Below are 16,862 nucleotides of genomic sequence, written 5' to 3' on the forward strand. Positions count from 1 at the left end.
TGTGCTCGAACCGTAAGTACTCTTTCTTGGTTAATGTAAGCACTGCAAGAGAACAGACTTTTGGGTTGTTGGTTTGTTACGTTCATTGAAGCCTGATAAGACAGGGACCACTGAAAGAGGACGGGACGTGCGCTTAAATGTTTTGGGTGGTAACCCAAAACATTTCGTTTGGCTGAACGGTGATATCGGGATCTCCGACGAAATTTTACAGGACTCCATGTTTCCTATCTAAAACCAGCGACACGCGTACGTGCGTCTGTATGGGAAATTAAGCGATCTGGAACGCTCGAGGAGGGTCTTGCGTCACGAAAATGAGTAAGCGCTATTGGATGGAGCTTTTATGCAAATTCTCTGTGGCAGGGGTGGCGATAGCTGCGGGCAGAGCTGACATCTTTTCTTAAGCTGTAAACGAGTACAGTATTTTTTTTCTCGTCGTCCATGACAGAAGGTGAGGGCATAGTTGACGATGCTTCGATTCTTAGCAGTCGCCGATACCCACCAGGGTTGGGAACCTTGTTAGCTCACTGCTGAGGACATTCGGTGGCGTGGCGTAGCAGTTGTCTTCGTCCTCGATCCAACCGACCGAAGATATGGCGATGACCGCGTCCGCCTTGAACGTACTGCGAAGCGAGAGTGAAAGCGCGCAACGCTGCTTCAACCACAACACGGCCTCTGAGATTGGGTGGTACTCATCGACAAATCACGGGGGCCGTGATTCGCATGGCACGTTTTCATACAAAGGGTGCGTAGGACTAGATACTGTGTAATGTGAGGGTTTCGCTCATGTCAGGCACGCTCGTAATGTAGAAAAAATTGTTAAACAGCGATTAAGGTTACACACCGGCTGAGCACACCGGAGGCTGTGGCTTGGACTTTATACGCTTAAACTACGAACTGCGTTGGGCAAAGGTCCTATAGCTGGCAATGGTATTTTTCATCGTGCAAAATAGTGTTGCTAATCTTCATCTTATTTTCATTTCCCCCTACCGTAAAATACCAGGTCGATACGAGGTAAGCCTCGTAATCATTTTGTCGGTTTTGCCCGTGAAATCACTGAATTTAATTTCATTTTAGGAATGTGTTCGTTAGGGTGTAAGTTCATTCGAGAAGGTAATGATGACCACGTCATATGTGGCTTTTTTTTTTCTAAGAAAAGCCAAACCGAAACTGGGCTCAATTTCAAGAGAATGTGAAGAACGCCTAAGTATTTTTAACTCTTAAAACACCTGTAATCAAAATGGGGCAATTCTTGATTGTGACGTGGACTTAAAGCAATTTCGAATAAAATTCATAGTAATAAACAGCGCGGAAAAAGCTAAAGACAAAAGGGAAGAACATAACGGGACGAGCGCTGACTGCCAACTGAAACATTTATTACGCAAAACCATGCTTAAAGGGGTCATGAAGCACCCCTTGGGCTTGTTGAAAAAACACATCCTGCGGAAAGCTGACACGGCTATGAACTGCTCTGCCAAATATTACAGTCGTGCGCGCCGAGTAAAGGCCACAAGCAGAGCGCGAAGTGCCGTTTCCTCAGGCGCCCTCTTTTTAAACAGAGGCCGGTTCTCACTCTCGTCGGTGGGCGGGGCGTCTGCACGTTGACGTCGCGGATCTGCCAGTTTACGTCGCAAGAGATATAGCATGCTTATTGGCCAATAGCCGGATCAGATGCGCTTCTTTCCACGCGGTGCCGCCACTTGCCCGCGCCGCACTCCTCAGTCTGCTAAATTTACACGGTAGCCGCACTCAACCACGCGAATCACAGCGGGAAAGCGATCGCGTTTCATGACGCGCGCTGACGTAACTTCTTACCCCCGTGCCATCCCTCCCTGTCTAGCTTCCAGTGCGCTCGTCGGCACGAGAAAAGAGAGAAAGCGCTGAGAGCGTGCGCCAAACCCCCGTAACTCCGCTCATTTTTGACGGATTCGAGAAATTTTTGCGGCAATCGATTCGGGAGGCAGTAAACTCCGATGCTGAGGTCATTAGATCATTACTTGGAAAAGTGGTCCATGACCCCTCTAAGTAACATGGCTATATCGACGTCATGTTTTCGCTCGGCGCTAAGTAAATCCTGTCCTCATATGATGTGTGACAGCCTAAACTCGCAGGCTTCGAAACAGGATGGCTGGCTTTCCAGAGGAAAGGCTTTCCTTCGCTGCAGAAAATCTGGCACGGGACATCAAGAAGGGCGGAACAAGAGTGAGAACGAGAGCAGCATAGGAACATGGCTGTCCTCCCCTACGTGCATGGCTTGACCCATGGCATAAAGAAGGTCACTTCTCGCTACAATGTACAAGTTTTAATTTGTGCCCTCAACAAGCTGGGTAAGCTTTGTGCGAAGGTCCACCGGCGTATCGCGAGCAGGCCGCCGATACAGGAACGCGCCTGTCAGATCTGACACGCCAATAAGTACATGCCTTGCTGCACGTCTGTGGTGTACTCTATCCCACTTTCGCGTGACCGCGTGTATGTTGGGCAGACGGGCGCTGCGTTAATGTGCACCTGCGTGAGCACAATAATTCTCTCAAAGGCCAAGCCAGCTCGCACTTGTCGATACACTGTCGTGAATGCGGATGTGTTCCTTTGTTTGGAAACACCACCACGTTGTACCGTCACGGGGGGCAGACGCAGCGGGAAATTTCGGCCCACATCAGTGCCTTGTCAGATACATGCGTCGCTCAGGCCTCGATTGCCTTACTTGACAAAGAATTGGATTATCTGAGCTAACGAAGATAGGTTTTTTTTGTAACTGTTTATTTGTATCTCGTTTTTATAACCGGACCCTCTGGTGCACGTGGTATGCAGCTCTGTTACTTAAGCATGGTAATGGGTAATAAATGTTTCAGTTGGCAGTCAGCGCTCGTCCCGTGTTGTTCTTACCCTTTCGTATCTAGTTGTTTTCGCGTTGTCTATCACTCTGAATACATACCAACTAGCCTAGCTTAACTCTCTTTCGAATAAAAAATGAGCCAAATCCTGCATCTGTTCGAATCAAACTGAGAGAGATCCATTAAACCAGCAGTGCGTCAACAATCGTGACCAAAACAACCTACGTGGCCGTATTCAATCTGTTTCATTTGTGTCACTTTTCCATCGTGCTTTGGTTTCAGAATTACTTTTTCTTGGACGAGTATAGGTACTTGCTGAAGGACACGATGTTCTGGCGCAAAACACGACTGCAGAGAGTACGAGACCGACTTTCCTACTTCTTTCTGCAGTGTTTCTTTTCTAGTTTTGCGCTGCAGTATCACGTCATTCTTTCGCTCCAAGACCGTATATTTGAAATGGAAGACAATTTAAAGGAAGTTATTGGGCACAGATCTATTCCTTGAAGAAGAAGGAGTGTACCGAAACGGCGCGACATAAAACCAGCTAAGAAGAAGCTAAGAACAAGACGAAGAGCTGACGCATTTTTAAAGGTCTTCAATAGGTGCCAAGGATCAGAAAACGCTGCCGACAGGCTAGAATGGTGCGCCTGTTGCCTGGAAGGACCCCTCGCTTTGCAAGTCTATAGTCGGATACAACTTAAGTCCGGAGAGGCCCTGCCCAGACGACCGAAGTGCGGCAGCCGATCGCCTCTGCGACCTAATAGTCCCGCTCATGCACTCGGCAATGTTCTCCGAAGACGGGGTTACCGGCCGCCCGGCTCATGACGTCAGCCTGGAGTGCGTTTACAGGCATGTGTACATCCGCCTTTGAATAGGAAATGCCGCGGACTTCTAAAGTCATCGCCATTACGCACGCGCAACAAGGAACGGCACCAGGGCGGTGTTAATTATGTCGCAAAATACTGCTATATTGTTCACTCGCTGCCATTAAGACGTCTTTTGCGTAGCCGATTTCAGCTCAAATGAAGCGTTTCAATCTATAAGAGCCAAATTCAAGTTTTACTCTTGAATACCGACGACAGTGGGCTATATAGATCTTAGACGCAATATAGGTTTCAGGTATTTTGGTGACAGCAGCACACAGTGGCAAAAAAAAACAAACAAAAAGAAATGTTGGTGAAGCCAGACCATATTGTCAGTTGCAAAAAACTGCATTTTTCTCAGTTTCACTTAAAGTGGACTTGGCTCTTTCAGAAAAAAAAAAACACTACATGTAATGTCACACTTACTCGACGACTTCCTCGATTATGTCTTTGTATTCGTTCATAAAACCCACACGGCCGTAATCGTACGATCCAATTGCGATGATTGTCCTCCCATCAGGATCACTCCCCTGGAGGTCCTTGAGAGCCTGTAAAATTGAAGAAAGCCGCGTCATCGCACGTAATTTTCTGAAAAAAAAAAAAGAGAACCGACGCTTTTATTGCGATAGCTATTATATGAACACTCTCGGCGGGATTTTGCAGTCGCCGTCGGCGCCGCCGTGCCGTTAAGTGTATGTATGTTTACATATATAAAATCCACAAAGAGAAACAGTCCAGAAGAAATCTCTTGACACGAAAGTGTTTTATGCCTGGGTCCACCACGGCTGCACTGACGTATTTCCGTCACGGATATGAAGTTGTAAAATATAAAGACTAACAGGTGGCAAAGAAAAAAAAAACTCCCAAGCATTTCCCCGAGGGTGAACATGGTTAAGTGCGAATGCACGGGGTGATGCTATGAGGGGGAGTAAAGTTATGATTAAAGTGTAATTTGAATTTAAAGTGTTGTTGACATGATGCATTGTACACACACACACATTTATACACGAAGTATTATTTATTTACACCTCGCAATTTCGTAGATGCATAAATGCACACATCGCCGAGCACTTCACACACACACACACACTCTACACACGTCACTAAAGATCAGTACCTATTGGTGTTATCGTTGTAGCTCACGGTTAGTACCAGCGCTTTGTGATCCGAGAAATGTACGGTGAGCGGATCCGGCAAGACGGCGCGGACCGTACAGTTCCTACTGAACGCCAAGTCTATGAAGCCACCGGAAACTCGAGAGACAGACACGTCATCGAGTAATTGTTCAGCATGTGGTCAATGAACCAGCCATTGTCCTTTCTAACGTCCACGTTAAGGACGCCCACCACCACAACCGGAACCGAGGGACGCGCGCGCACACACACACTCTCCATCGCCGCATCCATCTGCTGCAAGACGGCATCTCGCGAGAGGTTCGGGGCCAGGTAGACGGTCACAACCAGGACGGCATCGCCGGAGTAGGCACTGGTGTAGACGGAGGCGTACGGCGAGTCGCCTCTGAACGGCGAAGTACACACAGCATGCGACAGGACGTTGGCGTGCCCGCGCAAACCGCGGTGAGGAGGCGGAGCGCGCAGTCACGTGGGGTGTGACGTCGCTGCGCCGTTGCTACAGACGCTCCTCCCCGCTCCTCGCGCCGTTGCTAGGGGAGAGGAGGAGGAGCGCGGATGACGGCGGATTCAGGGACGCTTATAAAGTGCATTCGCACTTAAAACTAGAAGAAAAGGTTCCGTCACCGGGAGTCGAACTTACGACCCCTCGCTCCGCAGCGCGCGGCGCGAAACGATTAGGCCATAGACGACACGTTCTTCGCCATGCTAACGGCAAGCTATTTACATACGCCATTTGCTAGTGGCGGCACTCAGATATCGGTGGTACATCAACGTGTTCCGTTATCACTAGCGAGGGTGGCGCGAAGGGCTCGAAGAGCGCGCTTTAAAGATCGCCGCTCCACGCGCCGCGATGAGTGCGCGCCTCTACAGGGCGTGGTCGCTCGAGCGCGCGCTTATCTCGTGATGGCGGTGGTTTGTACGTCTTGTTCTCTCACCGCAAGTTTTCGTTGAGAGCACGAAGGTCACTTCGCTCACTGCAGCGGCCGCTTTTGCGAAAGGAGCGCGCCGCTCACACAAAAGTTACAACTGTGACAGTTCGCGCTCAACCTGTGTACGTTCGTTCCGTGCGTCCTTTCTGCTTGAGCAGCGCGTTGTAAGTTTCGAGCTGCTTGCCGTTCTTTGCGTGACAATACAATTTGTTGCTATAGCATTCATTCCTTCTCCCTTGGGGCGAAAGAATGCCCAACGAACGGTCAACTACGTCTGTGAAGACACGTTTCACTTTCGTGTTATGCCGATTCCTATGACAGAGGGATCAGCCATGTTTTTTCTGAAGTGCGCGACCGGAGATTCGAACCCGCGACCTCTCGCTCCTCCGCGCGTTAAACCACTCGGCCACGGACGGATACGTCCTCCAGCATAGTGACGGCGAGCTATTTATATACACCACTTCCCGCTGGTGGTACGCACGTCTCTGAAATGCTTCAGCGTGGCAGGGACTTGTTCACTATCAGTCGCGAGATGGCGCAGATGGCCAAGGGGCACCAGGGGCACGCTTTAAAAGGCGTCGCCCCGCCCGTCTTTCGCCGGATCGGGGCTGTGCGCCTCCGGTTCCGTACTTCGACCTGCAAGGCGTGGTCACCTCTGCTCGCCTGCTTATATCTTGAGGGGTAGCTTTGTACGTATTGTGTTTAGATAGCAAAAGTTTGCTTTGAAGCCATAGACCTTCGAAGGGCACTTCGCTCGCTGCAGTGGCTGCGTTTGCTAAAGGAGTGCTATAGCCTTCCTGCGCATGACACTCCAGTTTGTCGCTATCGCATTTATTGCTTTGCTCTTGCGGCAAAACTGCGACTTCTTTTGGATGCGAAGCATCTTTTAACAGAGTTCAATCCGGTGGTGTGCGGCGTGACCACCCTTACTGTGCATGCGCAAACCCTCTCCACACCCCTTCTCCACTCCCACACCCTCTCCTCTCCCACTTCCCTTTCCACTCCTCCTCCTCGTTTAGATAAAAGGCTCGCGTTAGGTCGTACACACGCTCAGTCACTGCGCCGGCTGCGCCGGTGTCATGAGTTCCAACGCCAACGTCGGCGCCAGTTGCAGTAACACCTTAACGCCTGCCGAGATCGCGGAGCAGCGGGTGGAGCAGCGGAAGGCTCGACGCGCCGAAGCGCAACGTAAACGTCGGCAAGCGGACCACGAGCTCCGGGCTAGGGAAGCCCAGCGCAAACGGCAACGTCGGCGGGAAACTGCTACGGATGAAACGCAAGCTCGACATGCCGAAACGCTGCTTTGCATCGCCTCATGGTCCCCTTTAGCGGGAGATGATGTAATTTTTAAATGCGAATGCATTTCTTAGTCAGGGGTTGTCCTGCGTCCCTGGCCGGCGTGCGCACAGATCTCTCCGCGCACGCTCCTCCTCACCCCTAGCAACAGCTGCGCCGCGCCTAGCAACCGGAGCAGGTGGTGAGCGGCGGAGGGTAAAGGAGAGGAGGAGCGCGCGGGCGTGTGATGGCGCTCGCATCGCGGAGCAGCGAAGGGTAAGGGAGAGGAGGAGTGTACCCGGTGAGGGCGCTCGCATCGGGGAACTCGCTCGGCGGAGAGAGTGCTCGGGCGCTCCTCCCCTCCGCGCTCGGACCTATATATACCATGCAGGGAGTGCGCGCTTTGGTGTCTTGATAGCGATGGAAGTCGGTGAAGTCGAATCTCTCGCGGCAACGATACCACTAGGACGAAGTGTAACACAATGCAACTCGAGCATTACGCCTCTACGTGCACACTCTCGTCTCTCTTCATTAATTAATCGCACACTCATCGGGTGCACCCAAATGCATTCGCATTTCCGCACGATCCCCTTCGGGGAGGTGCGGGGGATTTTTTTACTGCAATAAACATTAGGCCAGAGTTGCCGTTCTTTTTATTATTTGACTTACGCCCCTTTATGCACGCTAATGTTGCGATGATGCTACTACTCACATCTACAACCGGCTTCATGGACCGCACGATTCGGCGAAGTTCAGTGGGCTTGCGGACGACATTCAGCAAGCCGTAGCTCTGTATGTTTTTCGCTGCCAATGCGATGAGGTCTGTCCTGGCGTCAGCTACCAGATCCGGTGTGATGTACCTGAAACGTGACGAATACGGCGGGGTTAATTGCTACGGGCCTTGGCACTCGGTCTAAACATACAGGCAACACACTATAGTTTAAGCATCCGGTGCCGAGCCGTTCCTACGTGTATGCTACGTCTGCCTGCTCGGGAACGGCGCGTTTTTGTGCGCTTTTAAGGCAAGAGCCTTACATGCCTCATAAAACGCGAAAATTGACGGTTGGCGACGTCGTTGTCAACACGAGTGATGCAAAATATCATCACATGATGCCATATGACCTCAAAGATCGACAAATTTGTGACGTCATAATGACGTCACAGATTGAAAAATTCGAGCCGTCACGATGACGTCGCTGTGACGTCACATAACGTGATGCCGCATGATTACGTCATCCCATGACACTACCGCTTGGCTAAAGGTGGGCCGATCACGGAGGCAGTGCATAACTAGGTGAGCTGCGGTAAGCTTCCAATGTCTCCGATCCTGGAGGCAATAATAAACTACGTTAGGCACAGGAAGCTTTTGGAGTGGGGTCGGGGGAGGATGAATACATCGGCTGAGAAGAAAAAGAAGATGGCTTTCGCCTTCGAGTCGTATAGGCGAATGCATAAGGGACCGCGGGAGTTTTTTTTTATTTTGGAATAGCTTCGTTAATGAGAAATAAAGCTTTGTTGGCTGGAGTCTGATCGCAGATCAAGAAATGATTTCCACTAGAATGTTTGGCTACGTCTTCACTATATACAAAATGCTATGTCCCTTCGGCGGAGTACTGACGACGTGATCTGCACTCAAGCTTGCGAACATGCTAATGCATCATATTTGTCCGTAGACTCCGTGACCGCCTCTGTTCGAGTACCCCGAATGTTATAAGCCGCTTACCATACTCGGTGGCTTACCATCATGAACTCGTGGCGAGTGAAAGAAACAAGCTTTTTTTACTATTATTTTTGGATATAGGCGTATCGGCTAAAGTCATATTGTATCATTGACAAGATGGCGTAGGCCATCCGTTGCGGACATGGAGGAACAACAATAAAAAAGAAAACTAGGAGGGAGCGTCACGTGACATTCTTGAAGCCCAGCTAAAAAAGAAATGATGCAGGGGCATGCTGGGAATTGTGCCATGAGCATCGAGCACGAGGAGCTTGTGGATACTAGGCGCTCTCTCCTATTTTTTTCCCTCTATGCTTGCTCGTCACCATTCTTTCTGTTACTTCCCCGTACTGAATGTATCTACGGCGTGCATAGATATGGAAGGTCCTGGTGACGTTCAGCTGCACACTACGGGGAGCGTCCAATGAGAATCGCTGAAAGCTGCTCGACAAGCAACGAAAACTCGGTTCGCTAACAAAGGCATATGCTATTCGTATTAGAAGCGACACTCGCGCTTCGGTAGGACAGATGGTTGGGCTAGTTGGTCTTTCATTTTAACAAAGTGAAATTAGCGCCAATGAAGGCGGACACAGCCTCGTCTGCGTCGTCTCTGAGTCCGTCTTCACTCGCGCTACATTCACTTCGTTAGAGGGGTACTGACACCAATTTTAAAGCTCAGTTTACTCTGCCGTACAAATCTCCTGAATACAGAGACGGCTCTGAGCAAGTGTGAAGCTCAGCAAATGCTGATAAGACATTTTATTTTGACATTAAAGTGGATTGCCTTATGGCGCACCTGCTGACATCGACGCTATGGTGACTCCAGGCTACAATATCAGTTCCGGTGCTTCACGCATCAGTATGGCTAGTTGTGATGACGTCAGGCACCAAAACATACAAAATGGCCACCTGTGCGTCACCAACTGTGCCGGCCGTGGAAACGTCACGATATCTTGCGCAAGCACGTGACGAGAAGCTCATACCCCGTCGTGACGTCTGGGTATCAGTAGGAACCGAGACTAGCTTAATTTTAAAATCACAGTGTAATTAACTTTTCAGGGTGCACTCACACTTATCAGTACGTTTCGCAGGCTCTAGAGAGGCATTTCCCTTTCATTTCACGAAAAAAAAACTGAAATATTTCGTGTCAGTATTCCTTTAAGACGCCCGTGCCGGATGAGCATTGTGGACGCCTGAGGCGCTGTGCGCCCACAAGTTGTGTCTTAGTTGTGTCGAAAAGGCGCGCATATCTGGCGAGCATATTTGTTTACCGGTGGTCGAAGGCGACGCCCGGCTTGAGCTCGTTGAAATTCCGGGCCTTATTCTGGAAAAGCTTCCAGCTGTTCTGCTCCAACGAGGCCATGATCTTGCCGTCCACGACGACCACGTCGGTGTAGTACAGGTACTGGCAGATCGTTTCGGGCGGGTACATGGCATCGATCACGGCCGTGTGACCGACGGTGCAGACCATCTCTTTTGCTGGAATGAAATCGAGGCGGGAGTGATTTCCTTCGTACTATCCGATTATTCGTTTGACTAAAGACATACATACATACATACATACATACACACATACACACATACATACATACATACACATACATACATACATACATACATACATACATACATACATACATACATACATACATACATACATACATACATACATACATACATACATACATACATACATACATACATACATACATACATACATACATACATACATACATACATATTCCACCCACGCGCCACGGTGGTCTGGTGGTTATGGTGTTCGACTGCTGACCCGCAGGTTGCGGGATCGAATCCCGGCTGCGGCGGCCGCATTTTCGATGGAGGCGAAAATGCTTGACGCCCGCGCGCTCAGATTTAGGTTCACTTTAAAAAACCACAGGTTGTCGAAATTTCCGGAGCCCTCCACTGCGGCGTCTCCTAATGATATCGTGGTTTTGGGACGTTAAACACCAACAATTATTACACATACAGATAGATAGATAGATAGATAGATAGATAGATAGATAGATAGATAGATAGATAGATAGATAGATAGATAGATAGATAGATAGATAGATAGATAGATAGATAGATAGATAGCCTCTTCCTGGAGCTGAAGCACCGTAAGGATGTCCTGGCTACATGACGACCCGGTAGCCTTGATCCCTTCCTTGCTTAATCTGTAGAGTTGGTATATGACTTGTGGCACGGTGGGTCGTATTTGTCTTTTCATTCAGCTGTGTAGAGCGATCGAAGTGGCAAGCGAGTATGCTTCGAAATTGTTCCGTATGTTAGATAAGCGACGACAGAAACGGTGCTCGCTACTACATGCCCGCCGAGGTGGTACAACGGTTACGGTGTTCGGCTGCTGACCCGAAGGACGCGGTTTCGATCCCGGCCTCGGTGGTCGCGTTACGACGGAAGCGACATGCCAGATGCCCGTGTAGTGTGCGATGTCAGTGCGCATTAAAGAACGCCAGATGGTCGAAATTTCCGGAGTCCATCATTAGGGCGTGCCTCAATCATATTGTGGTATTGGCACGCAAAGCCACAGATGTTGTTACTATCTCTCTCTCTCTCTTTCTCTCACGCAAACACACACACACACACACACACACACACACACACACACACACACACACACACACACACACACACACACACACACACACACACACACACACACACACACACACACACACACACACACACACACACACACACACACACACACACACACACACACACACACACACACACACACCACACACACACACACACACACACACACACACACACACACACACACACACACACACACACACACACACACACACACACACACACACACACACACACACACACACACACACACACACACACACACACACACACACACACCTACGTCGTTCTCATGTAGAAGCGCTTCTAGCTCACGAGAAGCGAAAGCGTTTATTGGGCGAGAACTCGATCCTCTCTTACCTTCTGGCCACGGTGTCGTCACTCTGGGAGGCGTTGGACCGTGTGGTGTCGCTGCTGCAACGAGACATACAACACAAGTGTGAACGACCATCACTACGCGCCTCCCTATCGCGTCACGCTGTTCGCCTGCCGTATACGATATGGAACGCCTCATTAGCCTTCACTGCTGCTGTTATGTAGCTGAGCTCTAGGTGTCTGGTTCGAAGCACTCATACGCTCAGTTTTGCATGCACGTTAGCAAAACACAGGGTTCTCGAAAATATTAAGGTGAAACTTGAAATGCTAGCCCAGTCAGTTGCATTATTAAGGTGAAAGCCCCGGCAAACGCGAAAAGTGACCGTCGGCGTCAACACGAGCGATTCAAAAGATCATCACGCGATGACGTCACTGATAACGTCATCATAACTTCACATATCTCCAAACTTGGTGAACGTCATCATGACTTCACTATGTCGTCACATAACATGCATGAAGTCATATGATGACTGCATTGCTTGACATTGTCGCTTGGTCAAAAGTGCGCCGATCACGGAGGCAGTGCAAAACCAGGTAAGGTGCAGAAAGCTTGAAATATATTCGATCCTGGAGGCAGTACAAAACCGCGTTAGGTGCGGAAGGCTTTTGGAGGGGCGTAGGGGAGGATCGATACATCGACTAAGAAGAAAAAGAACATGGTTTTCGCCTTCGAGCCGTCTTAAGCGAATGCCTAAGGAACCCTGTGAGTTTTACACCGGGCCCAGTCTTTGCTACAGGCAGTTTTGGCTCGGGAGTCGGGACGTTATACCCAGGGAGGTTTAAAAAAAATCTTACTTAAAATCAATCAGTCGCGATAGCGGACCTCACATTTACGTAAGTGTAAATAAGACGCCATTTACTGGTCCTGTGGGAAGATGATGTCTGGTCGGCAGGCGTTGTCGTCGATGTGCTGGTCCCGGTACCGGCTCGGACCAAGACCGGCAGCGAAGGAAGCGAGCTTCCTCCGCCCCCGCCGTCATGCGGGCGGGCTGTATCGTCAGTGTGGCCCTGATCTGCATGCCATTTAAAAACAACGCGCACGTTGATCTTGTGCTGCGTATCTACTGCAGATGTCCTACAGTAAAATGGGCATTTGACGGCTCATGCACACAGTGGCCCCAGCTGCGGCATCATGATGATCATCATCGTTATTATCTATTGTTTGTCCACTGCAGGACGAATCTCAAATCTTTTACATGCCTTGCTTTGCGCGTGTATCGTGATAAGAGCATCAGGCTTCAAGAACGGCTCAGAACAACGGTAGTGTGCACGCATGTCAGAATAATAACGACGATGAAAGACATAGCACTGACATGGGTTGAGGTTCAGGCAAATCAGTGTATTCTACGGTCACGATTACTATATGCAGCTGTCCAAAAAGCGCATGCTGACCGTGCCGGCGTATTTAGCTCCACCACTGCCAGCGATAAACGGCGACAAAATTTGCGGTAAACGTTTCCGTCGCTGATGATAGTATATGACACACTCAGTGACGAGCCGCCCCGCTGAAGACGAACAGTAGTTGTAGCACAGGACGTGCTCTTCGGTAACTCAGAAGGGTTCCGAGTCACTTTTACAAGTAGTCACCGAATGGGTTCAGTCTCGGAGTTTTTTGCCTGATGAATCGATTGCCCCCAAAATCCCCCGAATCCATCAAGAACCAGCGGAATTAATTATTTGTCGCACGCGTTATTAAGCGTTTCTCTCTTCTCTCGTCCCGACAAGCGTGCTTGACGCTACACAGGGAGAGATGGCACAGGGGAAAGAAGTTACGTCGGCGCGCGTGATGAAGCGCGATCGCTCTCTCCCTTTGTGATTCTTCTGCGTGACGGTGGCTCAATGTGTAACGTTAGCAGACCGCGTGAAGCGCGGCGCCGACACGTGGCTGCACCCAGTGGCAGGAAACGCATCTGATCCAAACGCCGCTCTTGATTTATATCTGTTGTTGGCCAATAGCATGTCATCTGTTGTGTGACGTCAAACAGCAGGTGTCGGCTGCCCCGAAGAGAGTGAGGACGGGTCTCTGTATGAAAATAGGCCGCCTTAGGAAGTGGCAACTGCGCGCTTCGCTTGTAAGCCCTCCTTGCCGCACACGAGTGCAAGATTTGGCTGAGATGTTCATAGCAGTGTCTGCTATACGCAGAATGCGTTTTCTTGCCAAGCTCATGAACGTGTTTCTCACCAGGTTCATGACCCCTCTAGGCTCGCGTTAACACGCATCATTACCGACAAACCCAATTCGCTATAGTAATGGGTACCGTGCATGACCACTTTAACTGAATGCTCACCGTTGTGCAGGAATCCGGCGGTCAGGACGACGACCAAGGAGGTTATGCCAATGAATATGATTACAGTGACAATGAGTGCAAAGAGCCCGCTTGAAGATCCCGTGTCCCTGCAAGGTAACCTTTCTGGTGTCGTAAGGCTCGTATATGTCAAAGAGTAAAATTAATCGTTATCCGACCGTTCGTAGCACGATACTATACATAGCACTCATTCGGATTTCAGCTTCAGAAAGAAAGCTTCCCGATTGTCGCTGTCATCGAAAAATCGACGGCAGTGACAATCCAGCGAAGCAGCGGTCGCTGTTGGCAGCTTAAAGGGACACTGCAACACTTTTCCAACTAATCGTTGAATGGCTTCGTTAGAAGAGTTTATTGCCTCGCGAATCAACTGCCGCAAAAATGTTTAGAATCTGTCAAGTACGAGCGGCGTTAGAGGGATGTGCAGCACACTTTAAGCGCTTTCTCTCTCCTTTCGTACCAGCGAGCGCGCTGAAAGCTGCGCAGGGAGGAGGATGACAAAGGGGCAACAAGATGTGTCCATTCGTCAGCGCGCGTCATCACCTTGAGCACTTTTTCATTTTTTTCTTCGAACGCGTGTCTTTCAGCACATCGACGCAAATTTTGTCGTTGCGCTGTGGCCCCTTAAAGCAATGCACGCTTAAGCAATGCACTTTTCATTCTTCGTCTACCATGCAGCACCAACCAGTCCAATCAAGCACATTGTTAAATGCACGTAATAGTCTCTCTTGATAATCGATTAGTCAATCGAAAAGATACTTACTCTACTTGTGCTGAAAAAAATATTTATAAGAGAATGAAGTGCGCGAGTACGTAGACGAGCCGCAGCTACGCAATAATTTACCTTCAGTCGTAATTGTAGTGGACTTTGTAGAATACAACGAAGGGTTCGATGGGCCCCATGTACTGTACTGGGTACCATACTCGGGATAATACGGGACATACGTGGCTTCCATGCCTGGCGAACCGCTGTTGCCAATCCTGCGGTGACGGCAAACGTTGGGTTCACCGCCGCGAAATGTGAAAAAGCAATACAGGGAGTTTACACGAACACTGCAGTTCTTACGTGAACTTAGAGGCGAAGCATCTCCTCGCGCTAGTACCCAGACATGGCGGCCACGGCGGCATTAGTGTCCCGCTTCATCACGTGCGCGTCATTCAATTTTCTGGATGGTGACCATTTTTTCGCCCGATTATCCCTTATCAATTCGTTGCCTGATGTGCGCCTGTCATGATGTCACGCTTCTTGTTTACTACGCAGCTTCTCGACGCGCTATAGTTACCGAAGATGGCGACCTTGATTACATCAAAGAAAACAATTTTTTTCTGTAGAAAAAAGGAAGGTTTTACTAAGTGACAAGAACGTGACAAAAGGTTGCATACGGTTACGTAAGACTTAGTTAAGATGTGGTCAGGTGTGGTTGAACGCCGCGGGTCGGTACGTGGGCAGGAGCACGAACGCGATCGGTGGCCAATGACGAATGGGTCCACCTTACAGAAGGTGTAGTCCATGCTGATTCGATTCAATCTTCAACGGAGGATGCCTTAATGCGTCCGGAGGTGGCTGTGCTGTCTGTAACGTCGCGCAGAGTACACTAGCGCTCCACGACTGGACAACATCAAGCTGTACGCACCTTGCGAAGTCAGGACAGGGTCGTCCAAGGAACCCAGACAAAGGATGAAGCTGTGGCAGCGCGAGGAGCTACGTGTAATGATGACGATGATGATATCAAAACATGGTGCCTGCCTAACTAACGGTGAAAAGTGTTGAATGACTCTGGCATTTCCCGGTAATGTGTGGTGGCGTATTAAAAACGGCCCTAAGTCGGTAACCTTTTTAACGGCGGAGCTGTTTAAGCTGGCCGTAAAAACTTTGGCGTCCGCAGAAAATCACAGGTGTATATGCGCCACAGGAATCGGGCAAGCCCCACTACCGAGTACAGCAGGTGCGAGCGTTAAACGAAAACTCTGGTCGGCGATGTGGAGCACGTGAAACACGGGAGAAAGAGAGAAAGAGAGAGAGAAACAAAGAGAAAAAAGGCGAGAGAGAGAGAGCAAGAAAGCAAGAGAAATAAAGTGAAAAATAGAGAGAAACAAAGGGAATAAAGACATAAAAGATAGAAAGACACTGAAAGACATAAAAGGAAAGAGAAAGAGAAATAGACACGAAAAAAGAAATATAAAAAAAGAGAGCAAGGCCGAAAGGGAAAGAAAAGGGAAATAAAGAGAAACAAAGAAATAAAGAGAGAGAAGCAGAGAGAGAGAAAAAGGAGAGATAGAAATAAAGACAGAGAAAGACATAAAAAGAGAGTAAGAGAGAAAAAAAGAGAGAGCAAGACAGACAGAGAAATAAATAGAAAGAAAGAGATAGACGGCAACAGGTACAAAAGACAGATACAAGGAACAGAGAGAAAGAAAAAGAAAGACAAAAAAATTAAAGAGAAACAAGGAATTCACTCAGCTCCGCTATTTGTTCAGGCTTGACATCACTATTGCAAAGCTGCCATGACTTTTTGTGTTCTGAACAAAAAAAGTGATAAAAAAAGATAAGTTCATTTATCATTAAGAATCACTCGTCTGTCTAATTGGCACCGTAGCCCCTAGTAGGATAGACAGACAGACAATGAACTTTATTAAGATAGTCCTGAGGAGCACCGCAGCCGTTCAGGGCGGCAGCGCCGCGGGCCGCTCCCACGTGGGGACGGGGAGGCCAAGCCTCACCACCGCGTCGTGGGCCCTCTGGACGGCCCTTAACTGGTGTAGTAGATTCGAGATCCTTAGCTCGGAGCACCACTCTTCTTCAGTGAGGCGTTGAGG

General features: G+C 49.3%; 1 protein-coding gene across 1 annotated transcript in view; it reads right to left on the reverse strand.

Moving 5' to 3' along the window:
- Positions 1 to 478: 478 nt before the first annotated feature.
- Positions 479 to 16,862, reverse strand: part of LOC119374967 (uncharacterized) — a 96,119-nt gene continuing 79,735 nt past the window's right edge. The window contains exons 9-14 of the mRNA XM_049411104.1: positions 14,031 to 14,137; positions 11,728 to 11,781; positions 10,017 to 10,224; positions 7,741 to 7,888; positions 4,118 to 4,239; positions 479 to 620 (exon numbers count right to left, since the gene is read on the reverse strand). Of these exons, the coding sequence (XP_049267061.1) occupies positions 479 to 620; positions 4,118 to 4,239; positions 7,741 to 7,888; positions 10,017 to 10,224; positions 11,728 to 11,781; positions 14,031 to 14,137 (781 nt within the window). The remainder of the gene's footprint in view (positions 621 to 4,117; positions 4,240 to 7,740; positions 7,889 to 10,016; positions 10,225 to 11,727; positions 11,782 to 14,030; positions 14,138 to 16,862) is intronic.

Source organism: Rhipicephalus sanguineus, chromosome 11 (genome assembly GCF_013339695.2).
Source record: "Rhipicephalus sanguineus isolate Rsan-2018 chromosome 11, BIME_Rsan_1.4, whole genome shotgun sequence".
Taxonomy (NCBI): domain Eukaryota; kingdom Metazoa; phylum Arthropoda; class Arachnida; order Ixodida; family Ixodidae; genus Rhipicephalus; species Rhipicephalus sanguineus.